This window comes from Mirounga angustirostris, unplaced genomic scaffold (genome assembly GCF_029215605.1).
Source record: "Mirounga angustirostris isolate CCGP_5_RB_7025 unplaced genomic scaffold, mMirAng1.0.hap1 SCAF_5, whole genome shotgun sequence".
Classification (NCBI taxonomy): Eukaryota; Metazoa; Chordata; class Mammalia; order Carnivora; family Phocidae; genus Mirounga; species Mirounga angustirostris.
The window spans coordinates 89920169-89944167 of NW_026991713.1; the positions used below are offsets into that span (position 1 = coordinate 89920169).

The 23999-nt window shown below is 41.4% G+C and overlaps 2 protein-coding genes across 8 annotated transcripts in view; one reads left to right on the forward strand and one right to left on the reverse strand.

Moving 5' to 3' along the window:
- The window catches only part of ARHGDIB (Rho GDP dissociation inhibitor beta), a 261787-nt gene that overhangs the window by 232775 nt on the left and 5013 nt on the right, over positions 1–23999 (forward strand). For 2 of the 3 annotated variants that reach the window (XM_064591530.1, XM_064591531.1), the window contains 3 exons: positions 19065–19248; positions 19858–19941; positions 22559–22635. In XM_064591530.1, coding sequence (XP_064447600.1) covers positions 19065–19248; positions 19858–19941; positions 22559–22635 — 345 coding nt within the window. Of the gene's footprint in view, positions 1–10837; positions 10975–19064; positions 19249–19857; positions 19942–22558; positions 22636–23999 lie in introns of those variants that run through there. The other variant, XM_045873812.3, reaches the window with a different exon arrangement.
- Positions 1–23999, reverse strand: part of PDE6H (phosphodiesterase 6H) — a 35768-nt gene that overhangs the window by 9600 nt on the left and 2169 nt on the right. The window contains exons 1-3 of one of the 5 annotated variants that reach the window (XM_054507167.1): positions 12506–12939; positions 5937–6047; positions 5126–5281 (exon numbers count right to left, since the gene is read on the reverse strand). In XM_054507167.1, coding sequence (XP_054363142.1) covers positions 5126–5281; positions 5937–6047; positions 12506–12574 — 336 coding nt within the window. In that variant the 5' untranslated portion in view covers positions 12575–12939. Of the gene's footprint in view, positions 1–5125; positions 6048–10762; positions 10874–12505; positions 12940–23999 lie in introns of those variants that run through there. The other 4 variants (XM_064591533.1, XM_064591534.1, XM_045873814.2 and 1 more) reach the window with 4 other exon arrangements.

Consider the following 23999-nt stretch of genomic DNA (forward strand, 5'->3'; position numbering starts at 1 on the left):
AATCTTTAAGGACTTAAAAACTTATTTTCCATCCAGTTCTGGACCAAGATGGAATAAATATACTTCTCCCCATTCCTCTGCTAAGTATAGCTAAAATTCCTAGATATTATATATAGAACAAACGTAAGAGTATTTTAAAAGGTCAAGAGAAGAAGAGAGACCAAATAGGGAATTTAGTGCCCTAGGAACAATGTGGCAGTAAATTCCTTGAGTTCTCTGTTAGTTTTGTATATCCTGAACTAGAGGCAAGAGAGGCAGCAACCCAGAAACACAAACAGAAGCAGATAAAAAAAAAAAAAAAAATCCTCTCAAAAAGCCTACTCTTTCTAGACAAATGACCAGAGAAGATGTAATCTAGTAAGGCAGAAATAATTAGACAAAAATCACCCTATGCCATGGAAACAAATCCAACATCAACAAATCCAACATCATGGTGGGGGTGGGGGGAGGCCAATATCAACCCCATCAGCACAAGTTGAGTAACCAGATTTCCATCCTGGCCCAGCTATAATTAGGTAGCCCTACCCCACCCCCACCTGAGTAGTATCAGAGAAGGTCACATGGGGATCTTAGACCTTCATCTCCAACCAGTGATAATGAGGTACCCTCTTCCTTCCTACCAGAATGGTGTCAGAGGAGGCCAAGTGGGGAATTTTAACCACTATTCAGCAATAACAAGGTCCCTAAAGAAGAATAAAATGAAAATTTTAGAACTGAAAAATACAATAACCAGCATAAAAAATTCAATGGATGGGCTTGACAACAGAAAAAAGACAAAAGAAAGAATCAGTGAACCTGAAACTAGAACAACAGAAATACCCCATCTGATCAAAAGAGAGAAAATAAATAGAAAAGAAGAAGGAGATGGAGGAGGGAGAAGAGAAGAAGAAGAAGAAGAACAACAACAACAACCACCACCACCACCTCAGAGACCTCAGAAATTAAAAGATCTAACATTCATGTCATCAGAGTTCCAGGAGAGAAGAAAAGGATGAGGCTAAAACAAGTACTTGAAAAAATAGTGACTGAAAATTTCCTAAATTTGATGAAAGACATAAGCCTATGGAATCAAGAAGCTATCAAACTCCAATGGGATAAACCCAAAGAAATCTATGCCAAAGCACATCATAATCAAATGACAAAACTAAAGACAGAACAAATTTTGAAATCAATTTAAATATATATATATATGTATATATATATACATATACCACCTTACCTAGAGGTAGAAAAATGGAATGACGGAGGATTTCTCATCAGAAACCACAGGGCCAGAAGAAAGTAACACAACATTTTTCAAGTCCTGATAAAAATAGAATTGTCACCTCTGTCTGTGAATTTATCCTTCAGGAAGGAAGGGAAATAAAGACATCCTAATAAAGGAAGACTAAGACAATCTATCACCAGAAGACCTACATTAAAAGAATGACAAAGGAAGTTCTTAAAACAGAAAGGAAATGATAATGAAAAAAAGAAATTTTTGAACATCTAGAAAGAAAAAACAAAAAAAGAGAAAGTGTGGGATACAAGGGGATGTGTGGAAGACAGGAAACTCAACCACATTCAGCAGGGCTTGTGGAGACTTAAACATGGTTCAAGACACTGTGACGTTCTAAAAATCTGGTCAGTTTGTATCTTCAGGGACTGTATCCATTATTCCCTGTTCCAAGGGACTGTTCTTTCCAGCTGTTCCTCTACTACTCCTGCTGTCACTGAGTCTTAGAGGATTTGAGTTGCCTGGCTCATCATCAGCAGTAAGTACACACTGCCTCAGTGAGAAAGAACGAGTCTACCAGGTTACTTAACTGGTCATTGGCTAGCCTCATCAGGGCTGACTTTTGATCAGTTGTCTATCTCTGATCTCATCAACCAGGTAATGGAGTCACATGGCTCTAAACAAGGTGATTGATGACCAAGACATTTCTCTGGATGAACCTTGGTTGTGCTGGACACACTAAGATTTCAAAGACATAAGAAATAAAGCCAGCAGAAACCTTGCTGGGAAAAGAACAAGAATTATTGGTATATGTAATGACATCAATGAATATGAAGCACATTTTCCTCAGTGAAAGAATCCAGAGTTGAAAGGCTCTGATAGTATCTGATTTCATTAATGACATTCACAAAAGACAAAACTATGAGGTTGGAGAACTAATCAGTAGCGGCCAGGAGTTGAGAGAAGTCGACTGCATGTAAAGGGACAACGCAAAGGATTTTAAAGGGTGATGAAATTATTTGGTATCTTAATTGTAGTGGTGGATCTACAACTCCATGCATTGGTCAAAACACACAGAGAATGAGTTTTACTGTATGCAAATTTAAAAACGAAATATCATAAAACTCCTTTTAAAAATTATGTTTCATAGTTCTATAATTCTTGGTTCTTGATACTTGCTGAAAGATGGGAAAGTATTAATCACATACAGAAAGAGAGTTAAAGGGCAGGTACTAAGTAATTAGAAAGTAATTAAAATTTTAGCTGTCCTATAAGCTCCTTACACAAGTGCTAATCTCTAATCCTTCTTTAGTGTTTCTTAAAATACCTTTGAGTAGGAAGACACACATCAAAGACACATTTCCTCTACATTTGGATTCTCCTAGACTGAGATTCCCACTCTGATTAATACACAGCGGACTCCAGAGAGGAACACCCTAAATGTGAAGAAGGAAGGTACAAAGCTGTCTCCTCCTTCTCCTACTATCCCATGATATTTATGCATTTTCCAGAACAACATTGTTAATCTTGAAAAAAATAACTTATTAATTAAAAATACAATACTCCCTTTCAGAAAATAGAGAAGAGGGAACAGTTCTCAACTCATTTCATTAGGCCAGTTTTACCCTCGTAAAAATTTTTAACACTAAAACCAAAGATAGTAAAAAGGAAAAATACTGACCAATCTGTCTCATAAGTTTAGATGTAAAAATCCTTAACAAAATATTAGCAACTCAAATACAGGAATATATAAAAATAATAATACACCATGATCAAGTGAGATTTATTCCATGTACGCAAGACTATTTAAAGCCTAATCAATTAACATAATGCACTATATCAACAGCCTAAAAAGAAAAATCATACGATCATATCAGTTGACATAGAAATGCACAGAAAATGCATTTGGCAAAACCCAGTGCCCATTTATGATAACTCTCAGCAAACTAGAAATGGAGGGGAACTTATAAAGAGCATCTTCAAAAAAACACACAAAAAAACAGCCAAACAAACAAACAAACAAAACCCGACAGTTAACCTCATACTTAATTGTGAAAGACTGAATGCTTTTTCTCTAAGATCAGGGACAAGTCAAGGATGTGTGCTCTCATCACTCTTATTCAACATGGTACTGAAAGTTCTGGCCAATGCAATCAGGCATGAAAAAAATAGAAAGCATATAGTTTGGAAATGAAGAAATGAAGCTGTTTCTATTAACAGATGGCATGATTGTCTACATAGAAAAATCCTAAGGAATCTGCATTTTAAAACTATCCTATAACTAATAAGTGAGTTCAGCAAGGTTGAAGTGTATTAGACTAATACAGAAAAATCAATTGCATTTATACATAACAATGAATAAATGGAAACTGAAACTTAAAAAGTAACATCATTCATAATTGCTCTAAAGAAAATGAAATACTTAGGTGTAAATCTGACAAAGCATGCACAAGATTTGTATGGTTAAAAACTAAAAAGTCTAATTTTTAAAAAAGATTTTAAAAGAGAGAGAGAGAGCAAGCACGAGCAGGGGGAGTGGAGGCAAAGGAAGAAGCAGGCTCCCCGTTGAACAAGGAGGCTGATGCGGGACTCGATCCCAGGACCCTGAGATCATGACCTGAGCCAAAGGCAGACATTTAACTGACTGAGCCACCCAGGCGCCCTACAAAATCTAATTTAAAAGAAATCAAAGCAGACCTAAATAGTTGAAAAAACATACCATGCTATGGATTAGAAGACTCAACATAATAAAGATATCAATTCTCACTAAATTGATGGATGTTTACTGCAATTCCTATCAAAATTCCAGCAAGGTTTTCTGTAGACATAGATAAGTTTATTCTAAAATGCATATCCAAAACAAATTTTGAAAAAGAGAAAAGTAGGGTGGGAAGGAATCACTCTTCCTAATGTTAAAGCTTACTGTATAGCAACAGTAGTCAAGACAGTGCAGTATGGACAGAGTGATAGACACACGGATCAGTGAAACAAAGTAAAGAAGCCAAGTGTAGACTGGCACAAATATGCCCAATTAACTTTTGACAAAGGTGCAAAAGCAATTAAATGGAGGGGGGATAGCCTGTTCAACAAAAGGTGCTGGAGAATGAACATCTAAAGCCTGGACAAATGGTGCTGAGCATTGACATTTTGTCCATGGACATCATAAAAAAAAACAAAATAAAAAAAAGTGAATCTTAAATCTCACACTTTATGCACCTAAAATTCCACACCTAACCGCCACAGCTTGTATGAAAACTAGCTTAATGTGTATCACAGACTTAAATGTACAACATAAATCTATAAAGATTTAGGAAAAAAAGAGGAGAAACTCTTCAAGGCCTTGGACTAAGCAAAGAGACTTGCTTAGACTTGCCAGCAAAAGTTCTTAACAGAGAAATTTGATATATTTGACCTCATCAAAATTAAAACTTTTGCTCTGTGTAAAACCCTGTTAAGAGCATAAAAAGACCAAATACAAGCGGGGAGCAAATATTTGCAAATTACACACCCAACAAGAGATTTCTCTCTAGAATATACAAAGAACTCTCAAAACTCAATACTCAAAAGGCAAACATGTCAATTAGAAAATGGACCAAAAATACAAATAAACATTTCGCTAAAGAGAATATACAGATGGCAATAAGCACATAAATAGATTTCGCCATAATCCTCCATTAGGGAAACACAAACTAAAACCACAATGAGGAAATGAATCAAGTATGGCTCTTTGGGAGGAGAGCATTCCTGCAGAGACAATACCTCCTGAAATGGGAACCTACTTCTCCTCTAAGGATTAGCAGGGGAGCAGGGGACTAGAATGGCGAGAACAAAAGAGTAGGGAGAGGAGTCTGGAGTGGTGCAAGGGGCCAGATTATGAGTGCACCAGTTATTGAATAACATAAAAATTACCTCGAAATTGGCAGCTCCTAACAGTGAACATCTGTTATATCCCACGGTTTCTGAGGGTCTGTTCAGGAGTAGTGTAGCTGTGTGGTTCCTGCTCCGTCTTTCATGAGGTGATAGGCTGCTGGGACTACAGTCATCTGGAGCTGGAGGATTCATTTCCTGTAGGAAATAACTCACTCACACGGCTGTTAGCAGAAATCCTCATTTCTCACCATGTAGACCAATGTTGCTTACATGTCACCTCAGTGTCCTTATGACATGGCACCTAGCTTTCCACAGAACAATTGATCCAAGAGATCAAGAGAGAAGGCACGATGTCTTTTATAACACAGCCTCAGAACTGACATAGCATCACTTCTGCCATGCTCTATTGGTCCCACAGACCAAGCCTGACACACACTGGGGCCATCTTGGAGGTTGGCTACCACAATGAGAACACCTGCAGGCCATGGCAAATGCTTCCATTTTATTATAAATGGGTAAAAGGTCCTTAGAAGTTTCAGATGGAAGGAATGATCTGGTCATGAGTGTGCTTCTTACTCTGACTACTCTGAGGAGAATAAAGCGTGAGGCTATTATGGAAGTGGAAAATATACAAAGGAGCTGTTATAAAAGTCTCTAGAGGCATGGTGATGGTAGGGTTAAGCTGCTAGCAGAGGAGATGAGAAGTAGTCAGCATGTTATATATTGAAAGTAGAGCTTGCGTAAAACAGGATTTTCCTAGATGTGGCCAAGTTCTCTTTTTATACTCTCTCAGGGTGGTCTCATCCATTTATACGGGTTAAACCAATGTTTCTCAAATGTCACAACTTACCTGCAGTGTTTTAAAACAGATTCCTGACTCCAGTCCTAGAGATTCTGATATCATGGGTCTGGAGTTGGCTTGATAATTTGCATTTCTAACAAATTCCTGGGTGATGCCCATCTGCAGATGCACAGACCACAGTTTTGGTAACCTGGTTCAAATTATTATCTATAGCCTGATGAAGTATAAATCATTAGTTTAAAGTTGAAATCCAGGCTTATATATCTTTCTGTCAAAAATCACCTCCTAGAAATGGCACAGTTGTTTTCAAATTCAACATGTCCAAACTCAAGCCATAACTTCCCCCAAGACATCTCTTTTTTTTGTATTTTCTATATTGATGATACCACCAAGGACCCTGTCATTCTTGCAAGAAACCTGTAAGAAACATTGCAAGAAACCTCCTCCTCACCTTCATCCTTCACATCCCTCCAATCACCAAGTCATGCCAACTTCACCTAAGTATTTCTTCAGCTGCTAACCTCTGTCTATCCCTCCCACGAGTGCTTTAGTTCAGGCCTACGCCGTCTCCAAACTGGTTTTGTTCCCAAAAAACCCACCAACACAGATACCAGAGTAAACTGTAGAGTAAAACACAAAACTGTTCATGAGCCTCCTTTACTTTCAATGGCTCTCCATCGCTGACAGGATCAAGACCAAGTTCCTTATTAGCATAGCATGAGAGGTCTGCTGTGATGAGGACCCTGTGCTTGCCCCGCTCCAGGCACATTTATTATCCTTATATAATGTTCACTTTGAAGTCCAGCAACCTTGAGCAGCTTCTTTATAATTCCCTGCACATACCACACCATTTTAGGATGCCACGCCTTTGCTCATGGTTTCCCTTTCCTCAAATGCCTTCTCCTCCATTTCCAACCCTTCCCATGTCAGGTAGCCAACGTCTACTCTCCTTTATAGACTTAGCTCTGTAATCACTTCCTCCAAGAAGCCTTTCTTGATGTCCTTACTAACTTCTCTCATAATACCTCCTGTACATTTCTTAAGCACACACAAAAAATTTAATTTGTTTCTTTCTGTCTTCCTCATTACATTGGTAGCAACATGAGATCTAGGACAGTGCCTTAGAAGTGGGCTTATCTCTGGCCTTGTGCACAGGTCCTGGAATATAGCTGGGAATTCTTAAGGGCTTGTTGAACTTGGAAATGAACCTTTATGTCAAGGCTATGAACCCCTTCAGAATGTAGTTCAATATGTCATATATACACATATATAAGAAAGGAAGAAACAGAGAAATTGGTCTTAGTGACCCCTACGGACACACAATTATACTCATATTCGTATTCATTTTTCCCTAAGACAACACACTAACCGGAGGAAAGAGATGGAGTGGGGGTGCAGAATGTAGGCATTTCTTTCTAATTTAGACAGATGCCTATCTACTAAAGAACTTTACTCAATTTCTTGCATGATTCAGTTAAGCATTGTGCTAGCTGCTTCAGGGAATACAAGGCATGTAAGACACAGCCCTTTCCTCACACATTTTATATTTGGATGGAGAAATAACTCTACTATTGAGAAAATAATCATGTAACACAAAACAGTGCCTACTAAAGTCCTAAATTATATTGTATAAACAGTGCACGATCTAGTTCAGAAAAAAAATATAACACACTTGTCCTGGATCAATGCTGGAAAGCTTCAAAGAGGAAGGTAGGCACCTGGGTGGCTCAGTGGTTTAAGCGTCTGCCTTTGGCTCAGGTCATGATCCCAGGATCCTGGGATCGAACCCCGTATCGGGGTCCCTGCTCTACAGGGAGCCTGCTTTTCCCTCTCCCTCTGCATGCCTCTCCCCCCGCTTGTGCTTGCTCGCTCTCTCTCTCTCTGTCAAATAAATAAATAAAATCTTTTAAAAAGGAGGAGGTAATATATAAGATATATATATATATATATATATTTGAGATGTGTGTGGGCTGATTGTAAGCACTTAGATGAAAATGACTCTCTCCTAGTCAATCTCATATGTGGTCTGCAATAATAAGCATCAAAATGTCCTGTGGAATTGATGATGGCGATGATTTTCTTAGCCTCGATCGTTTATTGAGTATTGAGCACTCTGCTGGATGCTTTCTCACACATTATTTCCAACCCTTCCAGCGAGGCTGAAGGTTGATATCATTCCTCTTTTATAGATGGGCAAACTGAGCCTCAGAGAAATGAAGCCATGGCCTGGGGATACACTGATAGGAAGACACAGAGCCAGGACATCTGTCTAACTGTAGGCCTCCCCCCCAAGCCGGCTATTGGTGCCTCGTGGACACATTTCAGAATGGACAGCTTTCAGAATTGAAAGTCTTCTCTGAGAGTTTATTGTCTCAACTTGTAGCCTCAAAGAAATACATCTGTGCCAAAAGGGGAAGTCTAATAGTCTGCCACAGTCTTTTGTCACTTTTTGAGGTTTATGGTGAAGGCGCTGCCCCATGGAAGAGCTGTCTAGAATTTACCTTTTAGTTGTGTGCTTGTACCAACAAAGAAAAGCTGGAAACTACTTCAAAGGTTTGATCCTTGTTCTGGAAACTCTCATGCAGGTTTCCAAGTTCTGTTGACTTCACTTGGCAACACAGGGCTAGAGTCCTTGGAGTAAGATCATCCTTACTGCAATGACAGGCATTGTCCTACATCTGAAGAAGCTTAGAAATGGGGAAGGGAGTCTGGGTGCATAACACATCTTTGTCAGCATGGGCTAGAAGCAGAGTGTCTGCCCTTGTAGGCCTCTCCAAAGAGTCTCTTCGTCTGTTTTCCCAGCTGATAAATACAGGTGAACAGTGAATGGTGATGGAGGAGAAATGAGAAATGGGAATTTTGGTGAGATCCCTGCCCTGACTGTGATGTCAGGAGGTATTTTAGGAGAACATGGCATTTGTCCTCCAACTGACTGTGTCCTCCCATGGCTGTGTCATCAAGAAGAGGCTTTAAATGAGCAATTCTTAACCCTTTTGAGGTCATGGACTCCTTTGAGAATTTGCTGAAAGTTATTAATGCTCTCTCCTCCCCTAATAAATACACACACACTGCACCCACATACATAGTGATGTTACAGACACTTAACTGGCTCCCCTACCTTCCAATGTCCATACCCAGGGGCTCCTGGGTGGCCTAGTGGTTAAGCGTCTGTCTGCCTTCGGCTCAGGTCATGATCCCTGGGTCCTGGGATCGAGCCCCACATCAGGCTCCCTGCTCCGCGGGAAGCCTGCTTCTCCCTCTCTCACTCCCCCTGCTTGTGTTCCCTCTCTCGCTGTGTCTCTGTCAAATAAATAAATAAAATCTTTAAAAAAAAAGTCCATACCCAATGCAATGCATTAAGAAAAATTGTGGAGAAAAAAAAAAAAAAAAGAAAAAGAAAAATTGTGGAGACACATTGGGCTTGACAGGGGGAAAAAAAAAAGCCCTGTTTGACTAGTGAGGTTTTCCCTAATAGCATGAGAAATGGGGAGTGGCATGTGGACTCTGAATCTACCATTCCCAATTTTTAAATCCTCCTTGTTCTAAGTAATTTATTTTTACCTATGTTATTTTTTCATTGTCTGTCCCCGTCCAGGACATAATTTCCACAAGAGAGCAGAGAGTTTGTCTGTTGTTTACTGCTGTTTCACTGGGGCCTAGGACAGTAGCTGGAAAAATAAAGGCGCTCCACAGATGTTACTGAGAGAAGAAATGTGTCCCCTCTTGCGAGTACTGAGCTACAAAATTTACTCTCTTCCATGTGGGTTAATATTTGCTTCGATTTATAATACAGCCAGTTGCTTTCAAGGGCTATCTTCTATCTATATCATTTTGAAATCTACAGACTAAGTCTGTATTTGGTGTTCAGAACTTTTGCTAATTGTAATTATATACTGTTTTCCTTTTTATATTTTCCTCGATTAATCTCTTTTCTCCCACCAAATAACCATCATCTCAACTACTTCAGTGACTAAAGATAAGATGTATTTGGAGGCATCAGTTTACAAAAAGGGGAACAAGATGCAGCACGTTTAAATGACAGCAAAACAAATGTCAGTTTCTCCAAGTATATTTGCTTAAGTAGTCAGCTCTACACATACTGAAACAATGTAAATGCTGAATATTGAAATGTTAGTATAAATAAGAATTTTTTATCGACAGCAGCTATGGAAGTGTATGGAACAATGTGGCTTGACTGCTTAAAAACTGTTTGTTCCTTTAAAGGGTTTAAATATGGCCCCTGCCATTTGTTCCCATTTAAATTACTTCACAAACCATTTCCTTAAATATGGGAAGAAGTCCGCTTTAGTACTTGTTAAATTACCACAAACTCTGAGTTACAAGACTGTGAATTAACAACGTTGCACGCTATTTTATAATCCTCATTCCTAGCTTTAATCGAAAGCAGTGCTTCATTTTTTTTTTTAATTAAAACAATCAGCGAAAACTACAACAAGTGACATTTGATTGTGCTGCGGTGCAAAGCTACAGCTTGAAATTATAACCAACAAAACTCCAAAAACCTGTTTGAGGGCAAATCTTTTAAGTTTAGGGCCAAGTATATACAGTTAACATTTATAATTCCTTAGCACTCTGCATTCGCGGCCAGCAAACTTTCAAGGTATCTGGCGGATAAGAAAGCTGGCAGAGACCCCAGAGGAGCAGAAGTCAGTGATACGAAGTAAAGCTGATGCGAATTTATTGCTCCTGGCTTTCAGCTCCTTGCCTCAGTAAGCTTATGCACTGCAAGGGCTTGATTTTCTACACACACCCACACAGTGATCCATAACACTCAAAGGCTATGGCCTCGAGGCTCTTGCACGAACACTCGTTCACATCCGTGTTCACACTCACACGGGCAGTCATGCTCCCACCTGTGCCATTAATTGACAAGAACACTGTTCAGTTGACTGATCAAGAGATATGCAGCGCAAAGGAACAGGATTTGAGACAGCCCAGGGTTTCCTCTTCTAGTAGGTTTAAAACATTTTTTTTTCCTCACTAACTTCCTTCCTGTTCTAACTGCCAGTACTCAGAAGTCAGAGTGAGAGACAGAGGCACCCCAGAGAGCCGTGAGCCACTGAATGTAAGTTGAAATGCCTCCGGGGTTGGGGGCGGGGGAGGCTGTAGGTGGGCACAGGGAAATGTAGGCGATATCTCAACTAGGCGAGGACGCTCTCCAGTTTTTTTTTTTTTTTTTAGATTACCTTTGAAACAGATAAGAAAGTACTAAGGAGGCAGTAGCAACCATTTGCAGAGAAGGGGAAGTCAGAGCAGGGAATCTTAGCAATGACTCAGGGGAGAGAGCTCAGGGAGGGAGGGGTGGGGTGTGCCCTGCAGCCCATGAGATCCTGAGTGTCTGGGAAAAGGGCTATGAGTGTAACTCCTGGGGAGTGCCCAGAGGGGTTTCCTACAAGGTAGAGGTGGGCATCCAGCCAAGTTTAGAAGCAAAAAGCCTGTGGACCCAAACTGGTGTGGAACATGCTAGTAGAAGAGGGGTTGCTGCTGGGGTGGAGATATGTGGTTTCCTGTTTTTAAGTAGATGTAAAGAGACTGATAGAAAAGAAAAAAGATAAAGACTCAAAGCTGTCAAACATCAAACTGTTTTCCCCTAAAGAATTTTTCTGGTGGTATAAGAGAAATGCATAATGAAAACCTCCCTTCAAGTACTATGGGATTTAACCATCGAGGGGAAGGTGTGGTAGAACATATTGTTATTTACTCATCGGTCACAGAGGGTTCGATTTCTGCCACTAGCAAAGACCACTTATTAAATTTCTGCAGTCAGGAATGCCTGGGTGGCTCAGTCGATTAAGTGTCTGCCTTCGGCTCAGGTCATGATCTCAGGGCCCTGGGATCGAGCCCCACGTTGGGCTCCTTGCTCAGTGGGGAGTCTGCTTCTCCCTCTGCCTGCTGATCTCCCTGCTTGTGCTCTCTCTCTCTCTCTGTCTGTCTCTCTTTCTCTGAAAAATAAATAAAAATCTTAAGTATATATATATAAAATTCCTGCATTCAGATGGGCAGAAAAATCATTGCTGTTGTTGCTAAAAATAGCTCTTTACATCTGAGAGGACTAAAAGCAAACAGGGAAGGCACCAAATAATTTATTAAGAGATAGGTTCTACAAAAATCCAATTAGCCCCGCTAGGATACCTGCCTCGCAAGCCTTCAAAATGCCAAGGACTGAATTTGGTGACCCTTAGAAGTGCTTTAGGCATGATCTGAAATTCTTCCCTTTAGAGGATGCTCCAGTCAGCATGTTTTATAAACCTAGTCTGTTATTAAACTCTAGACTTAGGGTTACTTGTGGCCTGGGTCTGATCAAGCCCTGGCTATTCTTCCATGCAAGGTCCAGGAAGGCAGACTGCTCTCCCTGAGAGGCCCTTCCCATAGTCACCCCTTTCACATGGAGAGCCACTGAAATCAGGATTAGCATCTTGGCGCCTCCCTGCAGGAATGATTAAGCAAGGGAAAGCAAGAGGTCTGTGCTTGCCCAGGAGGTTTGGCCACAGGGAGACATCACGGATCGTTGCCATTGCTTTGTTTTGCTAAGTGTACAAGAAAACATCCCTCCCAAATCCAGATATGATGCAAGCATAGTAATAAGATCATCTTACTCTTGTGTGAGATGTGCAGAGTTCTGAGAGAAGAGTTCCTTCTCCATTCAGGATGCACAGACCCGGCATGTGTGGAATGACTGTGTTAAAGCTGAACCAAAGCCGACCGGCATGTTCCAGGGATGGGGATTTAGTCCTTCCTTGCTTGGGAGAGCATGAATTTGTCCCTAGGGAAGTAGGCTGGGAGCAACATTGAGGTTCTGTTGTTAGTGGAAGCTCAGCACAGCAAAGCCATTGTGACAGGAAGATCGGCCTGGGCCAATTAATAGGAGCAAAATATAGTACAAATTTCTGCTAGCAGGAAGAGAGAAGCCCCAGGGACTAGAAACAAAGCCAACAGGGAGAGAGAACCAACATCTGTTGAGTGCCTTCTATAGGTGAAGCCTGGTGGTAGAAACTTTCAAAGTCACCAAAAAAAAAAAAAAAAAAAAAAAAGAACCAGCAGCTGCAATGCCTTAGAAGGACATTTTAGGAAATGTCCCGTGGGGGAAATTTTCTCTAATCCCACAATCTGGGTGTCCTTATCCGTAGGCAGTGTTATGCTGTCCGAGGCCCTGGATGAAAGTCCACACTGGCATACCCAGGGACGGCTCTCCTGTTGTTCCTGCAACTTCAATGTTTATCACTTCTGTGAGCACTTCCCAAATCGCTCTGGGCCGTGTCACACTCTGTTGTCCACAGCCAGAGCTGGTACGAAGGCACCTGATCTTTCTTAAAGGGGCTGATATTCTCAGCACCCGTGGTTACAGATCGTGTCTTTGCTTCTCTTCGTGCTGAATTTAAAACTTCTGTGACTGTACCGAGTTATGGCAGTCTAGTGTTTTGCTTAATAATGACTTCCTTGATGCAGTTTTCGTCGAGGATTATTTAAAATAAATACCTGTGGAAATACCGAGCGTGGTAACTTCACAGGGCAGCCACTCAGCAGAGATGAATGGCCCCGCCGAGTTCTCTCTCCTTTTGCACAAGAATCTGGGTTAGAAGAGTATACTGTGACTACACAGGGAAGAAAGAATGTATGGTTTCTCTCACCCAGGCAAGTGTTAAAGAATTCTGCTTCTGGGCATCTGTATCCTTCTCTGGACTGATTTTAATATTTATTGTATCTAACAAGACACTGTCCTCTCAGGCACTGAGTTGGTTCTCCTCATCCAGCTTTGCAATTTCAGATGTTCTTCACAGAGCTAAGATGGTGGAGAGCTGCCCTGAGGAGCCCAGGAGGCACCAATCCTTCCATGTTGCTAAGGAAGCCTGAGAAACCACAGAGGACTCCAGAGCCAAGACAGCTTCTGGTGTCCCGAGGGATCAACTTGGATTCCCCAAATAAGCCCAGTCACCAGGCCGGCAGCAAAGCAGACCCAAATCCTTGACTGGCTCTGACATGTCGGCCGTCCTTCAGGGATGACCCAACTCTCCACGTATCCTGGTCAGCAGGGAGAGGACGTGACAGGGTGACAGAGAAAGCTAATGCTTGCATCAGCTTCTCTGATGGAAATCCCCCTACTTCTGGCGCTTCCATATTTCTCTGTCCCTCTGTCATCTCCACCTCTTCTATCTCATATTCATGACCTGTGCATCTAAAGGCATGATCTGGCAACTTTGGAACATGAGTTCAGTCTCCACAGTATTTTGCTCCAGAGCCAAAGGGAATTCTCTCCACTGATTGTGCCTGTTGTCTTTTGTCATTTCTCATCATTCGCAGAGTGAACTCTGGCTTCAATGAGGAAAGGGAGCAATAAATAGAATCTAAAATTAAAATGTTCGTGAGGAAGTTTTTAAAGAAATATAATAGTGACATTCCCATTTTAAGCTTGATTCAGTTAATAAACAGTTCTCGCAATTCCCAGAACTTCTTGTGTCTTCCGTACTCCTTAAAGAAACAAAATCTATTTTTAAGATGGAAGGAGTGGACATTGTCAACACCGCAGAGACGAGGGAAAGCGTTTGGTGCCTCAGCAGCCAGCTACCTCACTTCACAGAGGCTGTGCCTCATGACAGACAGCCCCGCAGGGCAGGGTTTGGAGGAAGAGACCGGGTAGTTTATTGAACACCTACTATTGGCCAGGATCATCTGAGAGCTTTTCATGTGTTTCCCCAACTCTTCAACCCCATAAAGAAAGAGCATTATTTCCACACTACTGGTGGAAAATCTGGGGCTGAGCGAGGCTGATCATTTGCTTAGTTAGGTCCTGCAATAAGGCAACGCAGAACCACATTTTGAATCTCTGGCCCACCAAACTCAAAGTCCAGGTCCTAGTAGGCCTTAAAGATTACCTTTCTTTGAATTAACCAGGTGATCTGTTTCATCTGAACTCAAGAGTTTCACCTTTCCTTGCCCCCTGCTGCTTTGGAACTGCATCAATGAACCAGACAAGGGGGCTCTATCCTGAGATGGGTGCAAATTCTTAAGTGTATTTCACTTTCAGTGTCTCGGACAATGCACTGGATTTGCAAGCAAAACCACCAATTTGTGCTATGGCAGTCACACCATGAGTGACCGCTCTAATTTAATGTGGCATTTTAATTGAGCCTGAGAGAATTAAGTTTCTATCTCAGCATACCCCAAGCTTACACTGCTTTGCTGCATAGCAAACATGAGGGTGTGAGGGGCTCACTGTGAAAAGTCATCTGTGGAGGCATCTGTGAAGCAGAAGATAAAGATAATGAGCAGTAAGCACACACACACACACATGCACACACACAAAACCGCTATGTGCTTTGGGTCCTGATGGGGCGCACACTAACCTTGTTAAACATGTAATTCTTCGTTCTCCATTTCACTTTTACTGTGTAAAAAAACCAACGTCAAAACGACCTCCAAGCAAATGAAACAACTCTGCTTTTTGTGGAACAGTGGGTGAGCTGCAGAGGAAGGTGAGAAAAGGCCAGCCAGAATGTTCTACACAGATGGCCTGGGTCTTCCCCAACCCCACCTCCACTTCCTCTTTTCTTGTTTCAGAGGCTTCTTTAAATTAAGGAGCGTTCGAGTCATTGAATTAGGAAGAGGCCTCAGAGGTCCTTCTAAGGCAATGATTTCATTTTGCCGAGGACAAAACTGGAGCGCAGAAAGGGTCAGGGACTTGTGCAAGGGGACATGGGGCAGAGTGGCCCTGAAACCCTCTTTATGTGACACTTCCCTGCCTCGCTAAAGCCGGCAGAGTTTTGCCAAACAGCACATTTCCTGCTGCCTGTGCACCCTCCGGATAGATTTCCAAGATAACTAATAGGTTCTATAATTTCATTTTTACTTCTTACTAAAGACAGGTAGAGCAACAGAGCATAGTGCCTGTGAGCCAGACGAGCTGGCCCAGTGATTCTGCCCCTTACACGATAGGTCATCCTCGGCAAGCTACTTGTCTGAGCTTTAGTTTCCTAACCTATAGAAGAGAACGATGACCATGCCTGCCCCTAGGCTGTAGTGAGGACTGATGAGCTAATCCTCGCAACAGAATTGAGCATTATGTATGGTAACTATTATAATTATCATCATCAATAATAAAGCCAGTTGTTCTTTAGATGATACTCGAAGGTAGTCTGTAGAATTTCCATAAAATGCCCGTTCTCCCTTTCGCAGGCATATCCCACTGTAAAATGGGGGGATAAAGAGAGAGGACTAATAAGGTGCGGTTAAATATGTACACACATAGAGTTTGGGAAATCATTATCAAACTCTATAAGCCATGATGGCTGAAGCTTTGGCAGAATCTGAGGTTCCCCAGAGATGAACTGTGAAATTAAAAAGGCTGTTTCTTTGGGGACTTCACACAAATTTGAGATAATAAAACAGAGATTGGATACGTCTCTTCTGTACACAAGTGAAATAAGGTAACCGAATGCCTGCAATTCAGCTGACGCACGACCTCAGGGCAAGACAAATCTACAGATGGAGAACTTAGAAAGGAAAAGCACCTAGAGGTGGTCTGCTCCAACCCCCCCAAACCTCAAGAGAAGGAGAATAAGATCCACAGTGGGTGAACCGTTTGCTCAGGGCATGACAGCTGATTAGTCTCAGATTTATTAATAAGAATATCAAGATCTAGATGACTGAGAAATTGACTTGCCAGTGATCACACAGATGTTATTGAATCCTGTCCTAGATCATGTCTTTGTCTTTTTCTCTCCCTTTCTCTCTCTCTTTCTCTCATTCTCCTTTCAAAATTGAGATCTCAGGGTGCAGAATAACAACTCCCTGCAGGTATGGAAATCACCTTGAGCTAGGTAGTGGGTAGGTGTGGTGTTATCTTCTGATGGTCAGACTTCAAGCAGATGACTTGTTAGAACCAAGCGATATATTCCAGAGAGTTCTGTCCAAGAGGGCCAAGACATCCTTATCTGTAGATAGGCTTCCTGATGTATGGTTTTTGGTTTTTTTAAGATTTTATTTATTTATTTGAGAGAGAGAGAGTGGGAGGAGGAACAGAAGAGGAGGGAGAAAGACAAGGAGATGGAGACTCTGCACTGAGTGTGGAGCCGGATGCAGGGCTCGATCCCAGGACCATGAGATCATGACCTGAGCCAAAACCAAGAATCAGACACTTAACTGACCAAGTCACCCAGGCACACCGGTTCCTGGGTGTCACCAGAGGAGAACCTCTCTCTTCTGATTAATCTCATCTGGGTTGCTCTTCATCTGGCCCTTAATGATTGTCCTCAAGCTACCCACAACCTACAATCTCCAACCACTGCATCCTTCATTATTTTTCCAACCAGTTCATTCACTTTCCCTGAGTGTTATTTGGAATATGAGTTGAGCTGGTCACGATATCTATTATGCTGTCTCGAGAGGCTCAGCTATGAGTGGTGCTGAGTCTTCAGCTGAGGAAAGAGTTGCCATAGGAACAAGCCTGCATGCTTCCTTCCTGCACAGGAAGTGGACTTGGGCATTGCAATGCTGTTTGCAGACTTGATCAAGCTCATGGTGTTTGGCTTCTTATTTTGTTAGAAGAGGATCGATGAGCCAAGGGATATCATTTCTTTTTATTCTCTGTTTTTTCCTTCTTTTTCTGTTAAAGTTGTTTTTGTTTGGCTTCCCTTCCAAATTATTTTCCTTTCTGATGCCAGTGAGGGAGACATTGAAACTCAAAACCACAGCTGATTTGGGCCAGAGATAGCTTCAGCCCCTGGGGAACTTGACAGAGGTTTGCAGGCTCACTCAGGATGAGATGTGCTAGATATTGTCTAGAGTTGTACCACCTAGGAACAATGTAGTCTTTAACCACAGGCAGGGAGGACACTCTCGAGGGAGGACTGCAGGAAATCAGGAAATTATCTGCTTGCCCAAATACCTCCCATATTTCCCCAAATAGCTCCATTGCTGCCAGCCACGGGCTGAAATTCTTCCAGTTGAGACTCCTTCCTATTTATTTAAGGACACTGAAGTTCATCCAGCTATGGAAATTTGGGCATTTCTCTTAACCTCTGAGTTTCAATTTTCTCAATGATTACATGACAGGTTGGAATATCTCACCTCTAGGGTTCCTTTCTGCTCTGAAAATCTCTGACTATACACGGCTTAAAACGAATAATTTTTTAAATCTATTATTCAGTCACTAACAATTAAGTGCGAATCATTTTATTAGAATCTCCCCTCCATATTTTAACACATAACAAGTAAATGTAGAGGATGAGGGAAGAAGACAGACTCCTGGGTATACCGAGGTGAGGCCTTAGAGAATAACATCACTAGTCATCTGGCAAGAGGAGGAAGACACTAAAAGGGAAGGGGATCCAGAAAAGGGAGATCAATGGAAGGTAAAGGTAAAATAAAGACATGCTAATCCTTCACATTTTTTCTGGAGGAATTTAAAGCGTCTTTTGTTATTTTATGCCATTTCAAAAGAACAGAAGATCTTTAGATACAGAGCCAAATAAGTCAAACCAGGGGGGTTTATAAAATGCTTAAACTATTCGATTATCATGGGAGATTCAAGAGAAGCACAGAACCTGGTACTTGCTGCCCTCAGGGAGTTATTAGCAGTGCTGGATGGGAACCATTCAGACAACTTGGGCAGGTGTTACAACGTTGCACGACTTACCTTTGAAGTATCGCAGGATTTCAGGGAAAGATTCAATTACTGGGAAGAAGCCAACCGTTTCTTTGACCCCCTGTGTTTTGAAACCATCACAACCGGGATTGTACGATGCTAAGAGCTTGGACACTAGAGGAGTGGCTGGCTTAAGAGGACCGCAGTTATTCCTATAATTGTTTGAACTGGGGCTCTCTGCTCATTATTTGGGACTGCTTGTGTTATGTTGTTTCACTTGGACATTATTCACAAATCAGCTATTTCTCTCTGGTCAGCTTTATTCGGTGAATAGGAGACATTTGCCATGGTACAGAGAAATTCAAGAAGGTCAGAGAAAAGACCAAAGGCATTCTCCGCTTATTGCATAAAAAAAATAATGAGATGAGATTAGGAAAAAATATCCTGGAAAATCACTGATGATTACAGAAGTCCGTGAGGGCAAGGATGGTGTTACCGGCAGCCCCACAAACTTGTTCATATCCATTGACTTTTGGCTAATGGACTATCATTCTCTCTCCCTCTCTCTGAAATAGATCAAAATGACTGAAAAGGACCCAGAAACACACCTGGAAGAGGATGTCGATGAGCTGGACAGCAAGCTCAATTACAAGCCTCCACCCCAGAAGTCCCTGAAAGAGCTACAGGAGATGGACAAAGATGACGAAAGTCTGATCAAGTACAAGAAAACACTCCTGGGGGACGGCCCTGTGGTGGCAGGTGTGTGTGTGTGGAGCGGGATGGGGGGCAGGTGTAGAAGAAAGAGACCACGTGTTGTCAGAGCTAAGCGAGTGAGGCACAGTCTATATGTGCTGCATAAAGTTAAAGACCGTAGGATGAAGTCTTTTTTGGAGATAAAGTGCAAGTCAGCATTGAAATAGGCAAAAAGTACACATGCGGAGGAATTAGAAAGAACCCCCGACTACCACTTAGAACTGTATTCTCTCCATCTCTCACATTTTCTCTCCTTCTCCTCTTTCTCTTTCTCACTCCTTCCTTACCTAATACTCCATCTCTTCCACAGACACAACGACAGAATAAGGTAGACAGGGACAGTGCCCATCTAGCAGAGGAACTTGCCCACAGCCACCCAGGAAATGTTTGCTGTTGACAACTAAGGTGGACCTCCAAGTGCCTGAAGCAGAAATAGCACTGCTCTAATTTATAAGGCCATTGAGCCCAACATGGGGAACCTGCCACTTGCCTTTCTATTGCCACTCCAGACAGAGATACCACTCTTCCTGTGTTCCCTCTCTCCGACTTGAAATGTACACACACTGCACACACATGTCTCTGCCCTAGGCTTACGTTCTCTTTTGAATCCTGCAGACCCGACAGCCCCCAATGTCACGGTTACCCGGCTTACCCTGGTGTGTGAGAGTGCCCCAGGACCAATCACCATGGACCTCACTGGTAAGTGGACACATCTGTTCTGTCCCAAGGGGCCTAGTGATATCACGGGGAAAACTTAGTCTCTGTCCCCTCTCCCAGCAAAAGGAAGCGCCAGGAAGGTGAATCCCAGACACATGTATGCTGGGACCAGTTCACAAATCGTTGCTCTCAGGATACACAGTCGCTCAGTGAAAAGCCCAGTCTCTGTCTCTGTTTAATTGAAGACAGTGCAGTCCTAAGTATTGGATCTATTTACTTGTATCGTCATATTTACTTCAGATTTTTATCTTCACACAGCAGCAAGGGAATTACTATTCATGTGAAAAGACATGATGGGGGCACGTGGGTGGCTTAATTGGTTAAGCATCTGCTTTCGGCTCAGGTCATGATCCTGGAGCCCCAGGATTGAGTCCCGCATCGGGCTCCCTGCTCAGCGGGGAGCCTGCTTCTCCCTCTGACCCTACCTCCTTTCATGCTCTCTCTCTCTCAAATAAATAAAATCTTTAAAAAAATAAAAGGACTGATGATGGAAATATTACAAAGCAAGCTGAATGCTTCTAACATGTAATCTTTATACAATCTAAACATCAGAGAATATTGACCATATATCAACTAGAGAACTTCCGTGAAGGCAAGAAGCCATCTCAAATCTTTTAATTAGTGCTGGGAATGCCACTGTTAAATACGTACTATTTTAGCTTAAAGCTCTGATTCTTGTATAAGCGACTTCCCCCACTAGAGACGTACAAATTAGGATGTTATTTCCTTTCCTCTCATTGTGACAATGGTCAAGTCCTTTCCTGACACTTAAATCTTGAGGAGATAGAGAGAGGCTGAGAAGGTGGGTATTATGGGAGAAATGTGCATCTGAGAGGAATGAGGGAAGGCCCACGGAGCCGGGAGAAAATTATTCCCAGATTCAAAAGGTGGACTCATGAGACAGAGCAAAGCCTGACTCCAGAACAGTAGGCTCAGCAGCGAGGTGATTCCTCTCTCACAGTACATATCCACTCTTTACCTTATATGGCCTTATTTGTCTGAAGGAGGAAATCCGAGGCTGAGAAGACACACTTCCCCTTCAACTAAAACCATTACAGCAGACAAAAATTCACCTACCTCCACATTCTAGCACCTCTCTAGGAGAATCTCTCTCTCCCTTTCTCTCTTTCTTTTTCTCACCAGGACTCAGGCCTCTTCCTGTGTGAAATTGTGTAATGGTAGCAGGTACAACCGTCAGTTTGTGAGATGAGGTCTGATTTAGCACTAAGGAAATCTAAGGGCCTGACCACATCGCAGGGGAAACTCAGTCTCTTTCACTTTCCCAGCATCGGGATGCCCAAATTTGGTTTTCAAGAAGCTACTGAGGTGAATCCCAGTACACACACACACACACATATAATACACATAATATATATAGTATGTGTACAAAATATATAGTATATATTATATATGTATAATATATGTACATACTATATGCATATATACATATCTATACATTATATATACATATAATACACATATAGTTATATACAAAATATATAGTATATGTATTATATACAAGTAATATAGGTATATAATACACATAATATATAGTATATATACAAAATATAAGTATATTATATACATACTACATACACATAGTGTGTGTGTGTGTATATATATATATATATATATATATATATGATATGAAGCACATGCCCAGAGCTATACAAAACACACACATACACACATAGACACACATACACATACATTTACCCCTGAATGTCAAATGATACAGGACCACACTGGGAAAAGAACAGAGAGTGATTACCTCTCTAACCAGAGTACAGGAATTAGAGTCAGATCCTGGTTTTATGGGGCCCAAAGCTTTTATCACTTAAGTGACTTTCCTTAAGAAAACTAATATGAGATTACAAATGCAAATGCAAAAGTAAGTACAAAAGTGAATATATATCTAGAATGATGAAAGGGAGCCAAAACAAGTAAATTTTTTAAAGCTAGAAAATGTCACAAACATCACCAAATCTACGAAAACAAATAGCTGGTGCTCTTACATAATATTTTTCTTATTAATTTATTTGAGGGGTAGGGACACATTCTTTAATCATCTTTTTGTTTGGCCACTTATGTAATATCATTTTCAGTAGAGGAAATAGAAAGATAATTCAGATTTTCCTCTAGGATGGCTAATTAAAACTTGTTTTTATTATTAACAATTAGAAAAGACATTGTCGGGGCACCTGGTTGGCTCAGTGGTAGAGCATTCATCCCTCGATCATGAGGTCATGAGTTCAAGCCCCACTTTGGGCATGGAGCCTGCTTAAAAAAAAAAAAAGGCATTGTCATACATAGTTCATTGCTGATAATACCTTGTATATTTTAGGGGTGTCATCAAATTTGGGGGAGAAAGCACTATCACATTATTCTCATATCTAGCTGTAAGATTTCAGGCATTTCAAGTGTGTGTGTGTGTGTGTGTGTGTGTGTGTGTGTGATCTCAAATATCTTCGAACTGAAGGCCATGTGGACCATGTTATTCTGACAGCCCCAGCAAACAGCTCTGGAGTTTAAACTCCATTCATCTCCTTGTATTTCTCCTTCTGAGGAGAATAAACTCTCTCTAAATCCACTTCTACAGGAGATCTTGAAGCCCTGAAAAAAGAAACTTTCGTGCTAAAGGAAGGTGTTGAATACAGAGTCAAAATTCACTTCAAAGTAAGTATCTTGCCCTGTATGTTTTCATAAAGTCTACATTCTTCCTATAATCAGAGAAAGAAAAAAATCATCTTGCATTACCATGTTGTCATAGTTTTTTGTTTCTTTTTTTCTCCCCCTGGATCTGGACTGTCTCTCCCCAACTCTGAGCTCTACCTGTCGAGGCCCACCCCTGCTTCCCACCTTTTCCCGACCAGGACCCTCTCCCTGAACTCTCCGTTGATCACCTAACCAACAGGACCCCTCTGTGAACTCCGAATGCTCCCAACCATGAAGCACACCCTGCTTTATATTGTACCAGTTTTGCCATTTCTTCCCTGTACAGTCCAAGCACCCTGAGAAAGGGAGAGATTATATATCTCTTCTTTCCAACATTTTACACAAAACTTTGTAAATGATATTTAGTGAATATGTATTGAGACATCGATACATGAATGAATCGATTAATAGTAAAAAATGGAACAGATAGAGCCTCAGTTCTAATTGCTCAATGCTTATATAAATCCAGGGAGTGTGGACCTTGGTAAATAACTGGAAATTACAATGATAGCTGTGGAGCAAGCAAATATGAAAGAGCAAGACTAAACAGGAGATAAATTGACATATAATGAATAGACACATACACCAATGATCGGCCAAAAGCAAAAAGAAAAATAATCTTGGCTGAAACCAAATAAGTCAGAAATGTACTGTTTGCTCTTAATTGCTTATATTTGCTTTGGTTGCCCTTCTCAGCCATATCCTGCAGGGCAGGGCCCTTCAAGGCCACCAAGGAAGACCCCATCTGCCCTCTGTGTTTGCACACTGAGCTCTTCTTACGCCCCAGTGCAGGATGAATTCAGGGTCTAGGAACAATCCCTGTGTTCCACATATAAATATGCCTCAAAATAATTTCATTCTGAAAATAGTTGTTGATGCCTACTGTATAATATGCACTGAGCTATGGCTCACTTGCTTATTTCCTATAGTATTATTTATTATCGAAGCACCTAAGAGTTTGATATCACATCCAAATATGCCTAGAATTATATCCAAGGCATTGTATCCCAATATGCTTAGAATGGGTTACACACTGGCTTAATTTTTAATCATTAAAACTACTACCTTAATTTATCAATTTAGTAAGCCGGTTGAAACCAAATGAAACAGGACAGGTAAATATTGATGGGAATAAGATCAGAAGGAAAAGTCTGGGGCATGGGCTTCAGCTATGGGTGGGAAGGCCAAAGAGAATGTAGCAAGCGGTCAGTGTTACACATTAGGGTGCTGGAGGACGGGGGCACAGAAAGGGGTTTTCAAGTCCCATCTGCTGCAGACCCTTAGCATTTCTCAAGTAAGAGAAAAACCACTCTCTCTATATAACC